General features: G+C 43.1%; 1 protein-coding gene across 1 annotated transcript in view; it reads left to right on the top strand.

The window, feature by feature from the left end:
• The first annotated feature begins 250 nt into the window (after positions 1-250).
• The window catches only part of timp2a (TIMP metallopeptidase inhibitor 2a), a 39,772-nt gene continuing 23,296 nt past the window's right edge, over positions 251-16,726 (top strand). Inside the window, exon 1 of the mRNA XM_069930017.1 lies at positions 251-612. Within this exon, the coding sequence (XP_069786118.1) occupies positions 483-612 (130 nt within the window). The 5' untranslated portion in view covers positions 251-482. The remainder of the gene's footprint in view (positions 613-16,726) is intronic.

The raw sequence follows: 16,726 nt of genomic DNA, 5'->3' as shown, positions 1-16,726 counted from the left end.
TGTGTGTTGCTGGTATCAGGACAGCAGAGACACGCATTGACAAAGTCCATCGACGGGGGTTTTTTATATATAAAAAACATTTTAAATGCACAATGGCCTCTGGGGATGTCGGAAGCTCATTAAAGCAGGATTTTAAAACTAGGTGGAAATGCCAAAGCGACGTCGAGAGAAGAAAACAACAGGAGTCTTTGATATTGCCCTGATCGCTGGCTGCTTGCTGCAACTGGCCTTTGACACAGGGAGGCGGGGACAGCTCCCTCGTTAAATGGGGCTCAACTCAGAGAAGGGGTGAGACAACACAGCCAAGAAGAGCGGTGCTGGAGTGGAGGCAACTGGGTGGCATTTTTCACGCTTTGCTGGATTGCTCCTGCTCTCCCGCGGACAGGCAGCAAGACAACTTGCCCGGAGACACACGTCCTCTGCTGAGAGAGAGAGAACTTGGATATTCTTTCTGTCTGTCCGTGCGTGTGTGCACCGCAAAGATGAGCGCTGCCATCAGCGGGTTGGTCGCCACGGCGTTTGCGCTCCTGGCTTTGAGGGTGGAACAGATCGCCGAGGCGTGCAGCTGCGCTCCGATCCATCCGCAGCAGGCGGTGTGTAACGCAGATGTAGGTGAGTCTCCTGCACGGTCCGGGGGTGGTGGTGGTGGGGGGGGGGGGGGATCAGCGGAGCCTGAGCGCGTTGTCCCGAGGTCGGGACGTTTGGCTGGATCTGGTCCAGATGTGTGTGTGTTTTCTATTGATTATTTTCAAAGAGGTTAATTTTAAACCTGATTTCTAAAGCACTTGGTGGTGGGGGGGGGACCGTCCATCTGAAGTTTTAGGTTTCAGAAAATACGGTGCCTTGGACATAAAATACTCCTCGGTGGAGTTTTCCTCGGGGCGGGGGGGATCGTTCCTGGCCACTATCAGCCGTGGATTGGGCTGAGAGGTTGAGTGGGGGGGTCTGTAAACTACATTTGGGAAAGATTAAGCCATCTTTTTAATATTTTTGGAAATAATTCATCCTTAAACAACACACACAGCTGGTGAACCGTTCATCGGTATGACTGAATCGAGACAGATGTGGGAGGCAATCTCTTCCAATAAGAAATGTCAGAAATCTGCTTCAATGAGACCATCTCTGTTCCCTTTGACACATTGATGCTTGTCGTCGTTCGTTTGGGCTCTGGGGGACACGGAAGTGCAGGTTGTATGGTTTCTGGAGGGGAGATGGCTAATTTTCACGAAGTCCAATTTGCTTCTGACTTCATTTACTCCTTTCTGGATTGATGGAAAAAGGCACAGAAATTGGGGTTTTTTTTTGGATCCAATCCATCAAACAAAGTCAGAATTAATTGAATAAATTTTAAGTATGCATTGGAACTGAACGATCAAACTACCACTTTGCCTTCTGGTTCAGAAAAGTGATGTCTGCCTCAGGAAGCTGAATAAGGGTCAGTCTGCTCCTCAGCAATGTGACTGTTTTGTTTCACATTGTGCCAGGAGTATTTCAACTTTGCTGTGGCTGCAGGGTGGAGTGGGGTTGACCTCTTGTGAATACTTTGCTGAGGTCCACACCTGAACCTCCCTTCTGAGAGGAGGTTGAGAGCCTAATGCAGGAAATGTTCATCGGTAAAAGCTACCACTGAAGTGGTGTGGTATCCATTCACATGCAAAAGGAATTTGGTGTCAAGGGACTCCCTTGAGTCTGGTATGTATCTCTCTTAGTTCAATTCCTCCTGGACTATAACCTGCCGCAGAGCCAAAGGACTGGTAGGAAAACCTGCCCCAGACCTTTTGTTCTTATCATAGATAGATAGACATGTGACCAATCCACTGACTATTTAATACTTTTCCTCTTCCATCTCTCTCTGAGGTGGGCGGGGGGAGGTGGTGAAATAACCTGGTTTTACCAGAAGTAAAGCAACCGATTGGGAGCTCACTGTTGTCAATTTCAATTGGATCCTTTTCTTGGACAGTTCCTTGGGTTCCAGCTGTGGCTCCTCCTAATGAAATTCTGATCACAGCAAAATATTTTACAGCACCAACAGTTCTAACATAAAAGTGGAGTGCTATCAATGCAACATTAATTAAAAGTAATTGGAATGGAGGCTTGGAGAAGAGGAATGGGTGGGGGGGGAAGAAAGGAGAGCGAGATGAAGGGAGGGGAGGGTAAGGGGTGCTACGGCATTCTGATGAGTATGAACATAAAAATTCAGTGCCACTTCCAGAGAAGTTCGTGCCAGCATCAGAAGCTTTGCAATTTTGGGTCCAACTGATGACCAGAAGTCGAGTCTGTATTTGATTAAACAGTTACAGTCTAAAGCTTGTTTCCTGCAGCTGAACTGGAATCGATGGTTTTAAACAGATCATAAAGAAATTCAGGGGACAGATCAAGTTAATCTGCTTTATGACTGGAGGCAGCCATTTCTCTGGATCTTCTGGATGCTTTCCATGGCTGTTTTTACAGAGTTAAAAAAAATAATCCGTCTCCAGAGTTACTCCATAAATGGACAGTCCTTTCACATCTGGACAGATATTTTGGTTGCTGGAAGTTTGCAGCAGTGAAGTGTTAGGAGTTCATTGTGAATAAGTCCCACTGACTAACTGAAAAGTTTTAAAATGCTGGAGGGTTCCTGATATATATAATTAGAGTTGGAATGGACATGACCCTCTCTGACCAGAAGCAATTCATTTCCTTTTTCAAAACTGATATGTAAGCAGTTCTAGCCACATTTTCAAAAGTTACGAAGGTGAATACTTGAGAATAATTTAGAATGATCATTTATTAATCATATTTATGCATTCGCCATCAACTGAAGTCTCAATTGCCAGGATAATTTTGTAAACGATTTTCTCTGAACACACACAAAAAAAAGGTGACTTCTGAAATAATATGTCAATCTGCAGTACCTCACCCCAGCTCAGAAAGGAATGGCATAAAAATAGTCTTAAAAGATTGTAGTGTATTCTCTGAATTGAATGGCAAATTGTACAATTTTTCCTCTCACTGGAGACATTTAGTCAATAAATATTTACCGAACTATCAAAGCTCATGTGGACTAAAATGAAACAGAAAACTCACTGATCCTTCCCTGCCTTAACTGATGAGGATGGACGAAAGAATCTACATCCTGTTTATCCAACTAAAAAAAAAACCAACTGTTCAGAGGTGGTTTAAGAAAATTACATAATGTTTGTTTTGCGTATGTGTAGGGCAGTCCTGCTTGTTGATTTTTATGATGGATCCTGCAATTGGGGTTGTATTTAGTTTCTGAAAGTTGGTTTAATGTCTATCGTGTAATAATGACAAATACTACTTTTGTCAACTGATCATTTAAGTTCCTTCTGTGAGTAACTAAATCAATGCACTTCTTAGTCATTTCCCTATGAAGGAAAACTTGATGAGGGAGGACTGACTTTTCCGGATAAGTAATAAAAGGTTACCTGTAACTCCTGTCAAATAATGTTAATAAATGTATTTGGAACAACTGCCTTATAATGGACAAAAGAAGCTGAAAAATGAGTTGTCTGTTGGAGTTGCTACACACAGTGTGCAAGGCCTCAAAGCCAACTCTAATGGATAAACATTGGCCAGTATATTGCATAGAATCTTGAAGAGCAGATTTGTATACACATCAATGAAAGCAATATAATGCCATTCACCTTTCTCCCTTTCAATTACAGCTGTTTATATGACCAAAAATGGAATATTATTGACTGACCTTCATTTACCAGGGATTCTTTGCTATTAATTTCCCCATTGAACTTGTTTTATGTAGATTGGAGTGAAACCTAAAAGTCTGCAGACACTTGTGATTGTAATTTAAAAACACACTGAAATGCTGTAGGAACTCACAGCGTTCCTAGGAGGTAAAGATGTATTGCATGTCTGTCCATGGTCTCGTGCACTGCCAATCTGAGACCACTCGCCACACCCACCCTTCCATCTGGGCACACTCTAACCGGATGGTATTAACATCCATCTCTGTTTTGTATCTAACCTCCACTCCACCCCCCCCCCATCCTTTCTTCCCTTTGTCCTTCCACAGAGCCAAAATCAATTTTTTGCTTCTTATCATATCCAATTAACACTTTTTCTTTGTTGGTCTGGACTCCTTGTCTTCAGTATTTTTTTTTCTTGTGCCATTCTGTTCTTTGCTTCTTCCTTGAAGAAGGGTGCTTCACTGCCTATGAAATGCTCTGAGGCTGGCTGAGTTCCTCCAGCATTTCTGTGTGTACGTTGGAGAATATTTGGGTCGGTGAAGCCAGAACGTAACTTGCATTCAAGAGTCAATGTGGTTACATTTCCATAGATGAGGTGGCTGAGATCACACTCTAAAAGCTTCTTGATGCATACCCACTTCCAGATTTACCAGTCTCCTGTCACCAATTGCTTTGTATTTTAACCCCCTTGAGTTCCAATTATTTTGTTTAACCTTGTCATTAACCCTTAAAGCTCTTCAAGTTCCTTCAGATGCAAAAACATTGTTTTGCTCCAACTTTTCAATAGTGTGCTTATTTAGTTCTATTCTTCATCAAAGTGATGGTCAATTTCCTGAATATCTTCCATTTCACAGCTCACCCACCTTCTGGAACAAAGAGCAAGTGCTCTTGTTGAATGCCAACAACGCCCCTCTCCTCACCATGCAGCTTTACAAATCTATACGAAATACTTGCTGCATTGAGATGTCTTGCTTATCTCCAGAAGTGTGTGAGCTACAGTTTGGATAACCCGATTTAACAATAATTTCCATCTCAATTTGTCTTGCCTCCAGTTTGGAATACCTCCATGTCTTCCAATTTCCCATGACTGCTGTACTTGTACCCTTGAACAGTGGTTGCAGTGGCAGCTTTGCATGTGAACACATTGCCAATGGCAATGCTTCTCTGCTCATTCCCTTTGACCTGATTCAGCAGGTGGTGGGAAACAAATCCTTGGATCCAATTTATGGTGGTTGGTATCAATCCAGTGCCCAAAGGCTGACCTTCAATGTTCAAATCCCTGCTACTATCCACTTAAGATTTCTAATGACTGCAACCTGCAATCCATTTGGTGTGGCAAGAGTTGTATCCAGTTTGAAGGCACATTATAAGCCTGAACCACCACAATGGTCCATAGATGTAATGACTTAACCCTGCCATGAATAAATTTCATGTTATTAACCCATTTTTATTTACAGTTGGTGTGATTAGCAGTTGTAAGTTTATAACCAAAGGTTTTAACTGTGGTATCTGATTCTAGATGTAATTTTTTGATTACAATTATAAATTGAAAAGAAAATCGGATGAGATTGTCAGAAGCCAGTAAGTGTAGTGCACGTTGTCAAGGACCCCTGGAGCCAGACCTGCTAAAGAGGTGCCTTGTCTCTTGCATATGCTCCTCCAAAAACATAAGGGTTTATTATGTACATTCTTAAGTATTGTAATAGATATCTTGCCCATCTGTTATAGAACAAAATCCAAATCTAATCTGAGTTGAGAAGGACCACAAGGACAAATATCCAAGTAATGATACCAATTTATTTACTTTCTTGTCCAGAAAAGTGCTGACGTAGTTGTGAGAAGGGATGGTACTTACTGAAGGTTCTGCAGAGTTGAGGGTAGAAGGTTGGAAAATGTAATGGTGACATTGAAACAGCCACGATCATTTATAGTCAGTCAAAGGAAGTGACATGTTGGCATGTGAGAGGTAAAAACTTGCGGAGAAATTAATGGGATCACATTGAGGGTTTTCACAGACTCAGTGAGACAAACCACTTCCTTCTATTCTGTTATAAAATGAGAAATTACACCATGCTCAATGTACAAACCCCAATATAGTATAAAATATACTTTTGTGGTGGCCTGCCTCAGCGGCGATTGACCCGGTGCTCTGGGCAGTGAGCACACCTAATAGTCAGCAGACTGCACTAGCCCAAGCAAACGAACTGGTGGATGAATGGCAAGGGCCCTGCTGCACAGCCAACAGACGGGCATAGTGCAGGGAAGAAGGTGTTGTCATGTGAGAAGGTACCCGCATGCAGGAAACCTGCTTTTGTTATTCGGGCCATTACATCAGCAATTGGGGCAAATGGCAGGAACGCAAGAAGTATAACAGTTGGGCTTTAGCCTCAATAAAACCTAATCGCACTTGTGAGTGTGTCATTCTTTTGAGTAGCACACTTTCATATAGAATCAGATACTTTTGTTAAATTACAAGTTTACTGAGAGCCAATTCTGAATTGTGGTGACTACAAAACAAGTATGGATGAGACTTTTGAATCACTTCTAGATTTCCCCTGAATTGGGCAAAGAGCAATGCTTCTAACATTCCTTTTTTTGCCTAATATGGCTTTGTAAAAGTAGATGGTCAATCTTAATTTCTATAAGGAAAATGTGGTAAACATCATGGGGTTTTTTTTTTTGCAATGCTTACCCTTTTTCATGTGTTAAGTGTGAGGTACTCTTCCAAGAAGGAAATGTTGAGAAGATTGGTGGCAGGTGGTCATGACAATGAAGGCAAGGTAATTTTAAGATATTCTACAATATTTTTATGGAATATATTCTATATCTTTTAGATTAAAAATTGATTTGAGTTTTTTGAAGAGGTTATGCAGATGATTCATTAGAGTGGAAGAGTGGGTGTTGTATGCATGGCAATTGACATGGTCCCTCGTGGTAGGCTGATCCAGAAAAAGAAAAAAAATCACATTATGACTGTGATAGGACAGATCTATCACCAATGTACATAGTGTATATAGTTACTGTATCTAGACTGTGCTTACAGCGATTGGCTGAGAGCTAAGCCACACCTATTGTCTGGGCCTTAAAGGGTTGTGTCCCTAGCCAGGTCGGATCACTCCGGACTGGTCGGCCACCTGTGAAGAGCTCCTGTCTTTTGCTAATAAAAGCCTTGGTTTGGATCAACAAGTCTTTGGTTCTTTCGACGAGCTCTACAATGACTTGGTTGATTGTGTTGAAAATTGGCTTGGCCATAGAATACAGAGGGAAGAGTTATTCTGGCTTGAGGTACATGATCAGTGCTATTCTGCAGGTATCAGTGTTGAGACTTTTGATTTTTTTTTAAGTGCATGCTGTAAATAATTTGGATTAATGTTGATGGGCTGATCAGTAAATTTGCAGGTGACACAAAAATTGGTGGAGAGTGAAAGAATATTGCAAAAGGATACAGCAAAATATAGATTGGGCAGAAAAATGGTGTTTTAATGTGGATGAGTGTGATGTGTTGCGCTTTACGAGGTCAAATATAAGAGAGTACAAGGTAAGTAGCAGAACCCTCTGGAGCATTGATGAACAGGGGGAAAGTGGCAATACAAGTAGATCGAGCAATAAAGAAGCCTTATGGCATGCTTGCTTCAATGTTCACAACATTTACATGCCTCACATTCAATAAGTAATGCTGCAATTACACACAGTTCTGATTGCCATATTACAGGAAGGCTGTCGAGGCTTTGGAGGGCATGTAAAAAAAAATTCACCAGGATATTGCTGGGATTAGTGTCTTGAAGAGGCTGGGCAAACTGGATTGTTTTCTCTGGAGCACGGGAGGCTGAGGAAAGACCTGATGGAAGTTTATAAAATAAATAATAATAATAATATGAGACATTGATAGGGTAGATATTTGAAGCCCAGGATGGCAATATCAAATACCAGAGAGCTTAGCTTTATGGTGAGAGGGGGAAAGTTTAAAGGAGATGCCAGGCAATGTTTTTTTTCTTTTAATAGACACACAGTAGTAACACATTGCCAGGGAAGATGGTGGAAGAAAATATGACCATGTTTAAGGGGCATTAGTCAGGCACATGAACATGGAGGAATGTGGATTATGTGCAGGTAGATGAAATTAGTTGAATTTGGCCTCGTGACTGACAAAGATATTGTGACCCTTGTTTGGTTTGATGTTCCTTTTATTGTCACATAACAATATATTACAAATGTAATATACCGTACGTGAGATACTTCAACTTTTCTCTGCCATAAGACAAATATAGAGTCACTATTAGGCTGACCAATAGGAAAAAGAAGCCAAAGCAAGTCCCAGGCACTGTTACTGTTCTAAGTATATCCTATGGTCTAATATGATGAAGCAAGAGAGCTTTACTGCAACAATAACTGCTATTTATTACATAACAAAATATTCCAAGAATCCTTTTGGGCACTTTATCAAACAAATGTTGAGGCTTCCTTAAAAAGATAAAGTCCAAGGGATACTTGTGGTTAACAATATATTAAAAAAATCACATTGCTCGTGCAAAAATAACTTCAGATCAAAATATTCAAGTTATTTTTTTCTGAAATAATGTAGTCTTTGAAAACCATACAAACCAACTAAATTTGAAAATGCAATATAATTTTATCACTACAGAAAGATAAGCTGGAAATATTTAATTCCACTTGCAGAATGTGAATATACTCTTGCCAGTGGAGCATATTTCCTTTATTTGAAATAGTGAGAATATGGTTGGAAAGACCTCTGATTGGCATTGGCCCAGTTTTTAAGTATTTACTAAATTCCAAATTCCGAGCCCTGGATCAATGATCTGGATTCATGAGATCAAATCTAACCACTGCTTCTGGAAAACACAAATCTAGTAAATTAATCGGAAATAAAAAGTGGCCTGACGTTACTGAAACCCTCACCTTGCTCGTCAAAAGTTGCCTTTCTGACCTAGATGTGTTTTGGGCTTACAGCTATGTATTTTGCTTTAAAAGCTACCATGCACAATGTGCCATCAAATCCTCATTGAAGTTCAAGAAATTGACCTGCTCCGCCTTCTGGGAAGCATTTTGGAAGTGGCAAATGCCACATCTCGTGAACAAATTTGAAGAAGTACCATCCTGCTCTGCTCGGCAATCGGGATGGCTGGTGCAAGGAATAATGCCCTCGGCATTGTGAGGGCAGGAGAGTGGGGGGGATAGCAGACCTTTTGCCTCACCGGTTCAATCCTGGCTTCCACTGCCATATGTGGATTTTTTTTCAGATTATTCCACATTCTAGATTATATGTGGATTGTTGTGAGTTTTGGTTTCCTTCTACTTTTTCAAAAACCCAAGAGTTGCCAGATTAATTGACAACAGTAATTTGCTTGACGGTAGTGAGATCTTGGGCAAGGTTTGGGGAATAAATTGAGAATAAAGTGGGTTGGGGTGAGATTAGTTTCAAAATAGGTGGCCAATGCTTTGTATGGATTTGATGAGTCAATGGACCTGTTTTCTCAGTGAATCTATTTGACTATGATAAAAAATATAGCAATAGGTGTTTGACAGTTGGCATGGACTTGACAAGTCAAAGAACCTGGTTTCTTGGTGTATCCCTCTTTGACTATGACAAACTAAATTCTTGAGTTCAGGTTCATAATGCCTGACAGTGTAGATCTGGTTATGGGATTATGGTGGGGGGGGGGGGGGTGGGGGAGTGGTGAGACAACAGAACCCAACATCTAGGGAAGAGGGAGATTGAGCTGGGAGGTATAATTTTGGTAGACTGGGAGAAATGAGGACCCAGATTATGCTGAGGCTGGGGAAAATCTGGCTTGCAGTAGCTGGGGTGTTGTGAAGGCAAGGGGTCAGTTGTCTAGATCCAGACCAGGATTGACAGTGTCAGTGGAAGGGAAGGATGTGGACTGGCAGATCATGGGCTGATGTATGGGTGATTGTAGGTTGGCGATTTAGTGCAGTGTAAGGGTTGGGAAGAAGCCGGGAGATGGCAATAAGTGATTGACTAAGCTAGTAGATGTGTCAGGCCAACATGTGTTGGGAAGACTAATGGTGGTTGTTCCTGGAACAACTTGGTTGAAGTCCTCCCTGCAAAGTTCCAAAAGGAGTGCCTTTATGGGGAATGGTGTCATTTTCTGTACAGAAGTTGGATTAGGGTGCAAATAATGGACATGCCCAGTCAAATTTTCCAGAATTTAGTCAGTTACTGAAGGATCACTGTGTCATGGGGCAATGCCAGCATTTCTAGCCATCGTCGCTCACTGACTAAAGAGTTGGCCACTATGGTGGATCAAATGATCCCTGACTGGATGTAATGATGATGGATTTCCTCCCCTGAAGGACATAAATGGACCAGTTGGGGGTGTTTACACTCATCTAGGAATGCAGTAATTACCTTTACCTACAGTAGTCTCCTTTTTCATTCTGTAGCTAGCTGCATTGGTGGATTTGAATGCTAACTCTAGATTCATCTGGTAGTTTTAACTCCTTGCAGGCAGTGCAGGATTCAAACTTTGGTCACTGGCCCTGTAATGGAGTTGTGCCAACCGTGCCACCTCAATTCTGCCTCCATCGTAACCAAGAGAAAATGATCCCAAGTGATATGGAAGTGGGTACTTTAACACAGCTCAGCGCGGACATTGGCGACTTCAGGGGTTTCTACGAGGCTCTAAAGGCTGTGTACGGCCCCTCACCCCAAGTCCAAAGCCCGCTGCGCAGCTCAGACGGCAAAGTCCTCCTCAGCGACAAGATCTCCATCCTCAACCGATGGTCAGAACACTTCCAATCTCTTTTCAGTACCAACCGCTCAGTCCAAGATTCCGCCCTGCTCCAGCTCCCTCAACAGCCCCTAAGGCTAGAGCTGGATGAGGTTCCCACCCTGGATGAGACATATAAGGCAATCGAACAACTGAAAAGTGGCAAAGCAGCAGGTATGGATGGAATCCCCCCAGAAGTCTGGAAGGCTGGCGGCAAAACTCTGCATGCCAAACTGCATGAGTTTTTCAAGCTTTGTTGGGACCAAGGTAAACTGCCTCAGGATCTTCGTGATGCCACCATCATCACCCTGTACAAAAACAAAGGCGAGAAATCAGACTGCTCAAACTACAGGGGAATCACGTTGCTCTCCATTGCAGGCAAAATCTTCGCTAGGATTCTACTAAATAGAATAATACCTAGTGTCGCTGAGAATATTCTCCCAGAATCACAGTGCGGCTTTCGCGCTAACAGAGGAACCACTGACATGGTCTTTGCCCTCAGACAGCTCCAAGAAAAGTGTAGAGAACAAAACAAAGGACTCTACATCACCTTTGTTGACCTCACCAAAGCCTTCGACACCGTGAGCAGGAAAGGGCTTTGGCAAATACTAGAGCGCATCGGATGTCCCCCAAAGTTCCTCAACATGATTATCCAACTGCACGAAAACCAACAAGGTCGGGTCAGATACAGCAATGAGCTCTCTGAACCCTTCTCCATTAACAATGGCGTGAAGCAAGGCTGTGTTCTCGCACCAACCCTCTTTTCAATCTTCTTCAGCATGATGCTGAACCAAGCCATGAAAGACCCCAACAATGAAGACGCTGTTTACATCCGGTACCGCACGGATGGCAGTCTCTTCAATCTGAGGCGCCTGCAAGCTCACACCAAGACACAAGAGAAACTTGTCCGTGAACTACTCTTTGCAGATGATGCCGCTTTAGTTGCCCATTCAGAGCCAGCTCTTCAGCGCTTGACGTCCTGCTTTGCGGAAACTGCCAAAATGTTTGGCCTGGAAGTCAGCCTGAAGAAAACTGAGGTCCTCCATCAGCCAGCTCCCCACCATGACTACCAGCCCCCCCACATCTCCATCGGGCACACAAAACTCAAAACGGTCAACCAGTTTACCTATCTCGGCTGCACCATTTCATCAGATGCAAGGATCGACAATGAGATAGACAACAGACTCGCCAAGGCAAATAGCGCCTTTGGAAGACTACACAAAAGAGTCTGGAAAAACAACCAACTGAAAAACCTCACAAAGATAAGCGTATACAGAGCCGTTGTCATACCCACACTCCTGTTCGGCTCCGAATCATGGGTCCTCTACCGGCACCACCTACGGCTCCTAGAACGCTTCCACCAGCGTTGTCTCCGCTCCATCCTCAACATCCATTGGAGCGCTCACACCCCTAACGTCGAGGTACTCGAGATGGCAGAGGTCGACAGCATCGAGTCCACGCTGCTGAAGATCCAGCTGCGCTGGATGGGTCACGTCTCCAGAATGGAGGACCATCGCCTTCCCAAGATCGTATTATATGGCGAGCTCTCCACTGGCCACCGTGACAGAGGTGCACCAAAGAAAAGGTACAAGGACTGCCTAAAGAAATCTCTTGGTGCCTGCCACATTGACCACCGCCAGTGGGCTGATAACGCCTCAAACCGTGCATCTTGGCGCCTCACAGTTTGGCGGGCAGCAGCCTCCTTTGAAGAAGACCGCAGAGCCCACCTCACTGACAAAAGGCAAAGGAGGAAAAACCCAACACCCAACCCCAACCAACCAATTTTCCCTTGCAACCGCTGCAATCGTGTCTGCCTGTCCCGCATCGGACTGGTCAGCCACAAACGAGCCTGCAGCTGACGTGGACTTTTTACCCCCTCCATAAATCTTCGTCCGCGAAGCCAAGCCAAAGAAAAGATATAAGAGGTACAAGGACTGCTTAAAGAAATCTCTTGGTGCCTGCCCCATTGACCACCGCCAGCGGGCTAATATCGCCTCCAACCGTGCATCTTGCCGCCTCACAGTTCAGCGGGCAGCAACCTCCTTTGAAGAAGACCGCAGAGCCCACCTCACTGACAAAAGACAAAAGAGGAAAAACCCAACACCCAACCCCAACCCACCAATTTTCCCTTGCAACTGTGCCTGCCTGTCCCACATCGGACTTGTCAGTCACCAACGAGCCTGCAGCAGACGTGGACATACCCCTCCATAAATCTTCGTCCATGAAGCCAAGCCAAAGAAAAAAAATATTTCCATAAGACCTTGGAGCAGAAATATGTTATTCAGCCCATCGAGTCTGCCCCACCATTCAATCATGAGCTGATTCATTTTCTCACTTAGCTCCACTCCCTGACCTTCTCCCTAAAGACCCTTGATTATAAGACCATGAGGCATAAGAGTAGGAATTTTGCATTACTTACTCTTTGGAGGTGGGAGGGGGAGGAGTTGATAAGTTTACATCTTTATACAATTATTGAGGTGGCACGGTTGGCACAACTCCATTACAGGGCCAGTGACCAAAGTTTGAATCCTGCACTGCCTGCAAGGAGTTTCCATGTTCTCCCTGTGTCTGCTTGGGTTTCCTCCAGGTGCTCTGGTTTCCTCCCACCCTTCAAAATATACGGGGCTTGTTGGTCAATTGGAGTATTTGGATGGTACAGGCTAATGGGCCAGAAGGGACTGTAACTGTGCTGTATGACTAAACTTAATTTAAAAGGGAGAGAAATTTGAGCTGGTTTGTTGAATATCCATCCGACAAATCAAGAAGGACAGCCATCATGCCTTAATTTTACAGTGAAGTCATGATTTTAAAATTATATAATTTCTGGTTTATATGTCTATCACATTCATTGCCAGTTACACTATGCTATGGGAGGGCATGGTACAACATGGAACACTGAAGGGAAACTGTACCTGGGATCACAGTGAACGAGACAAGAGCTGGCGTTTGCCTCGACCTATAACGTGGAAAGAATGACCAATCATGCACTTAACAGGATGCATAAAGTTGGTGAATTCAATAATAACTTGGATGCACAAACGAAAGTAAAGTGAAGAGAATTTAGATTAAGTGAAAACAAGGTCAAGTAAAAGAAATGAAATGTTAATTTGCATTAAACCCACAAGCATTAAGAGTTAATGCAAGAGCTCATTTGAAGTTGCAGACTGGTGGTAATACTGTTAAAAGAATATTTGGACTGAGAAGGAAGTTAATCTCCATGAGGGTTAGTGCAACACCATTGCCATGTCAGCGACCTGGATTATAATCCACCTCCGTCTGTAAGAGGTTTGCATGTTTTCCTCGTGACTTCCAGTTTCATCCCACATTCTTAAAATGGATGGGATTGGAAGGCTAATTAGTCACCTTTGGGCCGTGGGGGTTCATGGATCAGAAGGCCCTGTTACCATACTGAATCTTTAAATTTAATGACAGTCAAGCATAGCATTTAAACACAGCAGTCTTGCAACATCTTTTCTGAGACATGAGTGCAATACCATTTTAGCAAAGTTGGCTTCATGAGGCAGGATAACTTTGGCAGCATCTTTAATATTCCAACAAACACCTTTACACTTTTCTTGCTCACCCCTTAATATGGGGGGGGGGGGGGCAGAGAGAAAGAGAGAGAGAGCCAGGTCTTCTTGAGCATATGATAACAAAATCATGTACGTTTAATATATTATTCACTGATGCATATGCTTCCTGAAAACATTTCCATCACTTCCACAAATTATATATTTATCCTTTGAGCCGCAGCATCCTGACGGAATTCAGAGCTGTGGGTGTTAATGAAATTACTTAATAGGTCAATGTGAGGAACGAAATGCAATTGAATAGTTTAATTTTACTTAAAATTCAGGAATTGGCCTTTAGTCTGCTATCATTTTTCAATTCAATCTATTAATGGTGTCCTTTAATAACTAACGACGTGTGTATTCATCTACATCTTAAAGTACTTGAGCTGGCATAATCTGCAAGCATTGAATCCACGCTGCTGAAGACCTAACTGCGCTGGGCGGGTCACGTCTCCAGAATGGAGGACCATCGCCTTCCCAAGATCGTGTTATATGGCGAGCTCTCCACTGGCCACCGAGACAGAGGTGCACCAAAGAAGAAGTACAAGGACTGCTTAAAGAAATCTCTTGGTGCCTGCCCCATTGACCACCGCCGGTGGGCTGATATCGCCTCCAACCTCCAACAGTTCGGCGGACTGCAACCTCCTTTGAAGAAGACCGCAGAGCCCACCTCACTGACAAAAGACAAAGGAGGAAAAACCCAACACCCAACCCCAACCCACCAATTTTCCCTTGCAACCGCTGCAACCGTGCCTGCCTGTCCCGCATCGAACTTGTCAGTCACCAACGAGCCTGCAGCAGACATGGACATACCCCTCCATAAATCTTCGTCCGCGAAGCCAAGCCAAAGAAAAGAATACCATTACCAGATATATCAACATATTTGTTGAGGCATTGTTCATAGTAAGCCAGAAGTTGTGATTTTGTAGGAGCATTGTATCAGGTAGTGTTTAATGTATTTGTTAAAGTATCAGAATTCATATCGAACAAGTCAGTGGCAGTATGTTGAGTGGAGTCCAGCCATTCTCAACCTCCCAGTTTGACCCTCACAAGGATCTCCAATACCTGCACAACTTTGACTGCTGCTCGTATTGATTTTTCTTTCTTTGCTCTATAAAGTACACGGATCTGCTGAGTTTCCCCAGCTTTGTGTTTATACATTCTCAACATGGGGGGGGGGGGGGGGGGAGGCACAAACTGAAATCATAAAAATATATTATTGTTTTTTTTTGTGTAGTCAGATGGAGAGAAGTATGGATGAAACCAACTAAACTTGATTGCTACATAGGGAGGGGACCCATGACCTTTAAGCAAAGTCTTAGGGGGCCAAAGCCAAAAAAAAAGAGAATGGATGGCGTACACCACAGAAACTTCAGCCACTCTATTACTAGTGATGGGCAATGGTGAGGCTCATCCACTTTGTCCTTTTGTGATGTTAATCTCAGTAGGTGGTCTGCCCGAGCACTACAGGTTATTGAAGGCAAACTGCATGGTGAAAAAGGCCCTGCCTTTGTTGAACCCACAGAACACTCAATTGTTGAGGGGTTGGACTCGAATTAGATAAGATAATGGCACTGGAGGTTGGAGATATGGTTGCTTTTTTTTCTTCATCTACATGTTCAGAGGATTAGTTTACAGACAGGAGTGAGTCATCAGATCCACGCTGAAGTCCATTGGATGAATCTTTATATTGGTTTTAGAACAAAAGCATTAGGCCCTTGAGCTCATGATGCTGTCCTGACCTCTTTAAACCTACTTCACAGTAATCTAATCATTCCATACCTCACACTCCTAACCCTCTACTTTTCTTTCATCCATGTGCCTTTCTAAAGTCTTATGAATGCCTCTCTTTTTTTTTAAACCAGCCTCCTTCATGCTCAATTTTCTTCATTGGAATCTAGAGTGTCCCATGTGCCAGAGTGAAGAGGATTGTGAATGATTGAAATAGTAAGCTGGTGAAGTGAATTATTAGGAAAGCATTCCTTTTGCAGACAGAGGTTTCTTCAGGTTTCAGAAGGGATAAAATCGACTAGATAGACAGAAATATTTTTAAATTCTGGGTGAACTGATCATGGGATTAAGTGTTATGGAGTTTAAACTAAGCTGGATAAAGGAAAGATTATGGCGATCAGAACCAGAGATTTTTGGTTCTATCAGGGGCCTTAATAATTACTATGTAGCAACCAAAGTCATTGAGATTTCAATGTGATCACTCAAGGATGTGAAGTTGATCTCGACCAGAGTGGAAATATGTGTAATTGGCTTGTGATAACGCACTTGGGGCCTGTGGGAGATGAAAAGCATTCCGTAGATAGCTATATTAAAGAACGAAAACAAAACATTACTTAAAAGAATTGGAGAACAGCAGTCAAAATTCTTTGGACACGAGAAAAGGTACATTAGAACATTTAGTTACAACTAGAAAGCTGGAAGGAGAAAGAAGCAGAGGCCGACAGAGAGTGAAAATGATAGGTGGATTAAAATCACGGTTAGAAAGAGGGGAGGCAACATCTACAATTCAGAGGGACTGTGATGGATAGAGAGACATGATTGCCCACGCCCAACAGCAAGCCACCTGAATTATCACACACACACACACACACACCCCTTCTAGTATGTGCTGAACCTTTTTCACCTAGTCCCATTGACCTGCACCCTGTCCATAGCCCTCCATACCTCACTGTGGTGAAAACATTAT

Source organism: Narcine bancroftii, chromosome 3 (genome assembly GCF_036971445.1).
Source record: "Narcine bancroftii isolate sNarBan1 chromosome 3, sNarBan1.hap1, whole genome shotgun sequence".
Taxonomy (NCBI): Eukaryota; Metazoa; Chordata; class Chondrichthyes; order Torpediniformes; family Narcinidae; genus Narcine; species Narcine bancroftii.
This window is presented reverse-complemented; position numbering and strand designations above follow the sequence as displayed.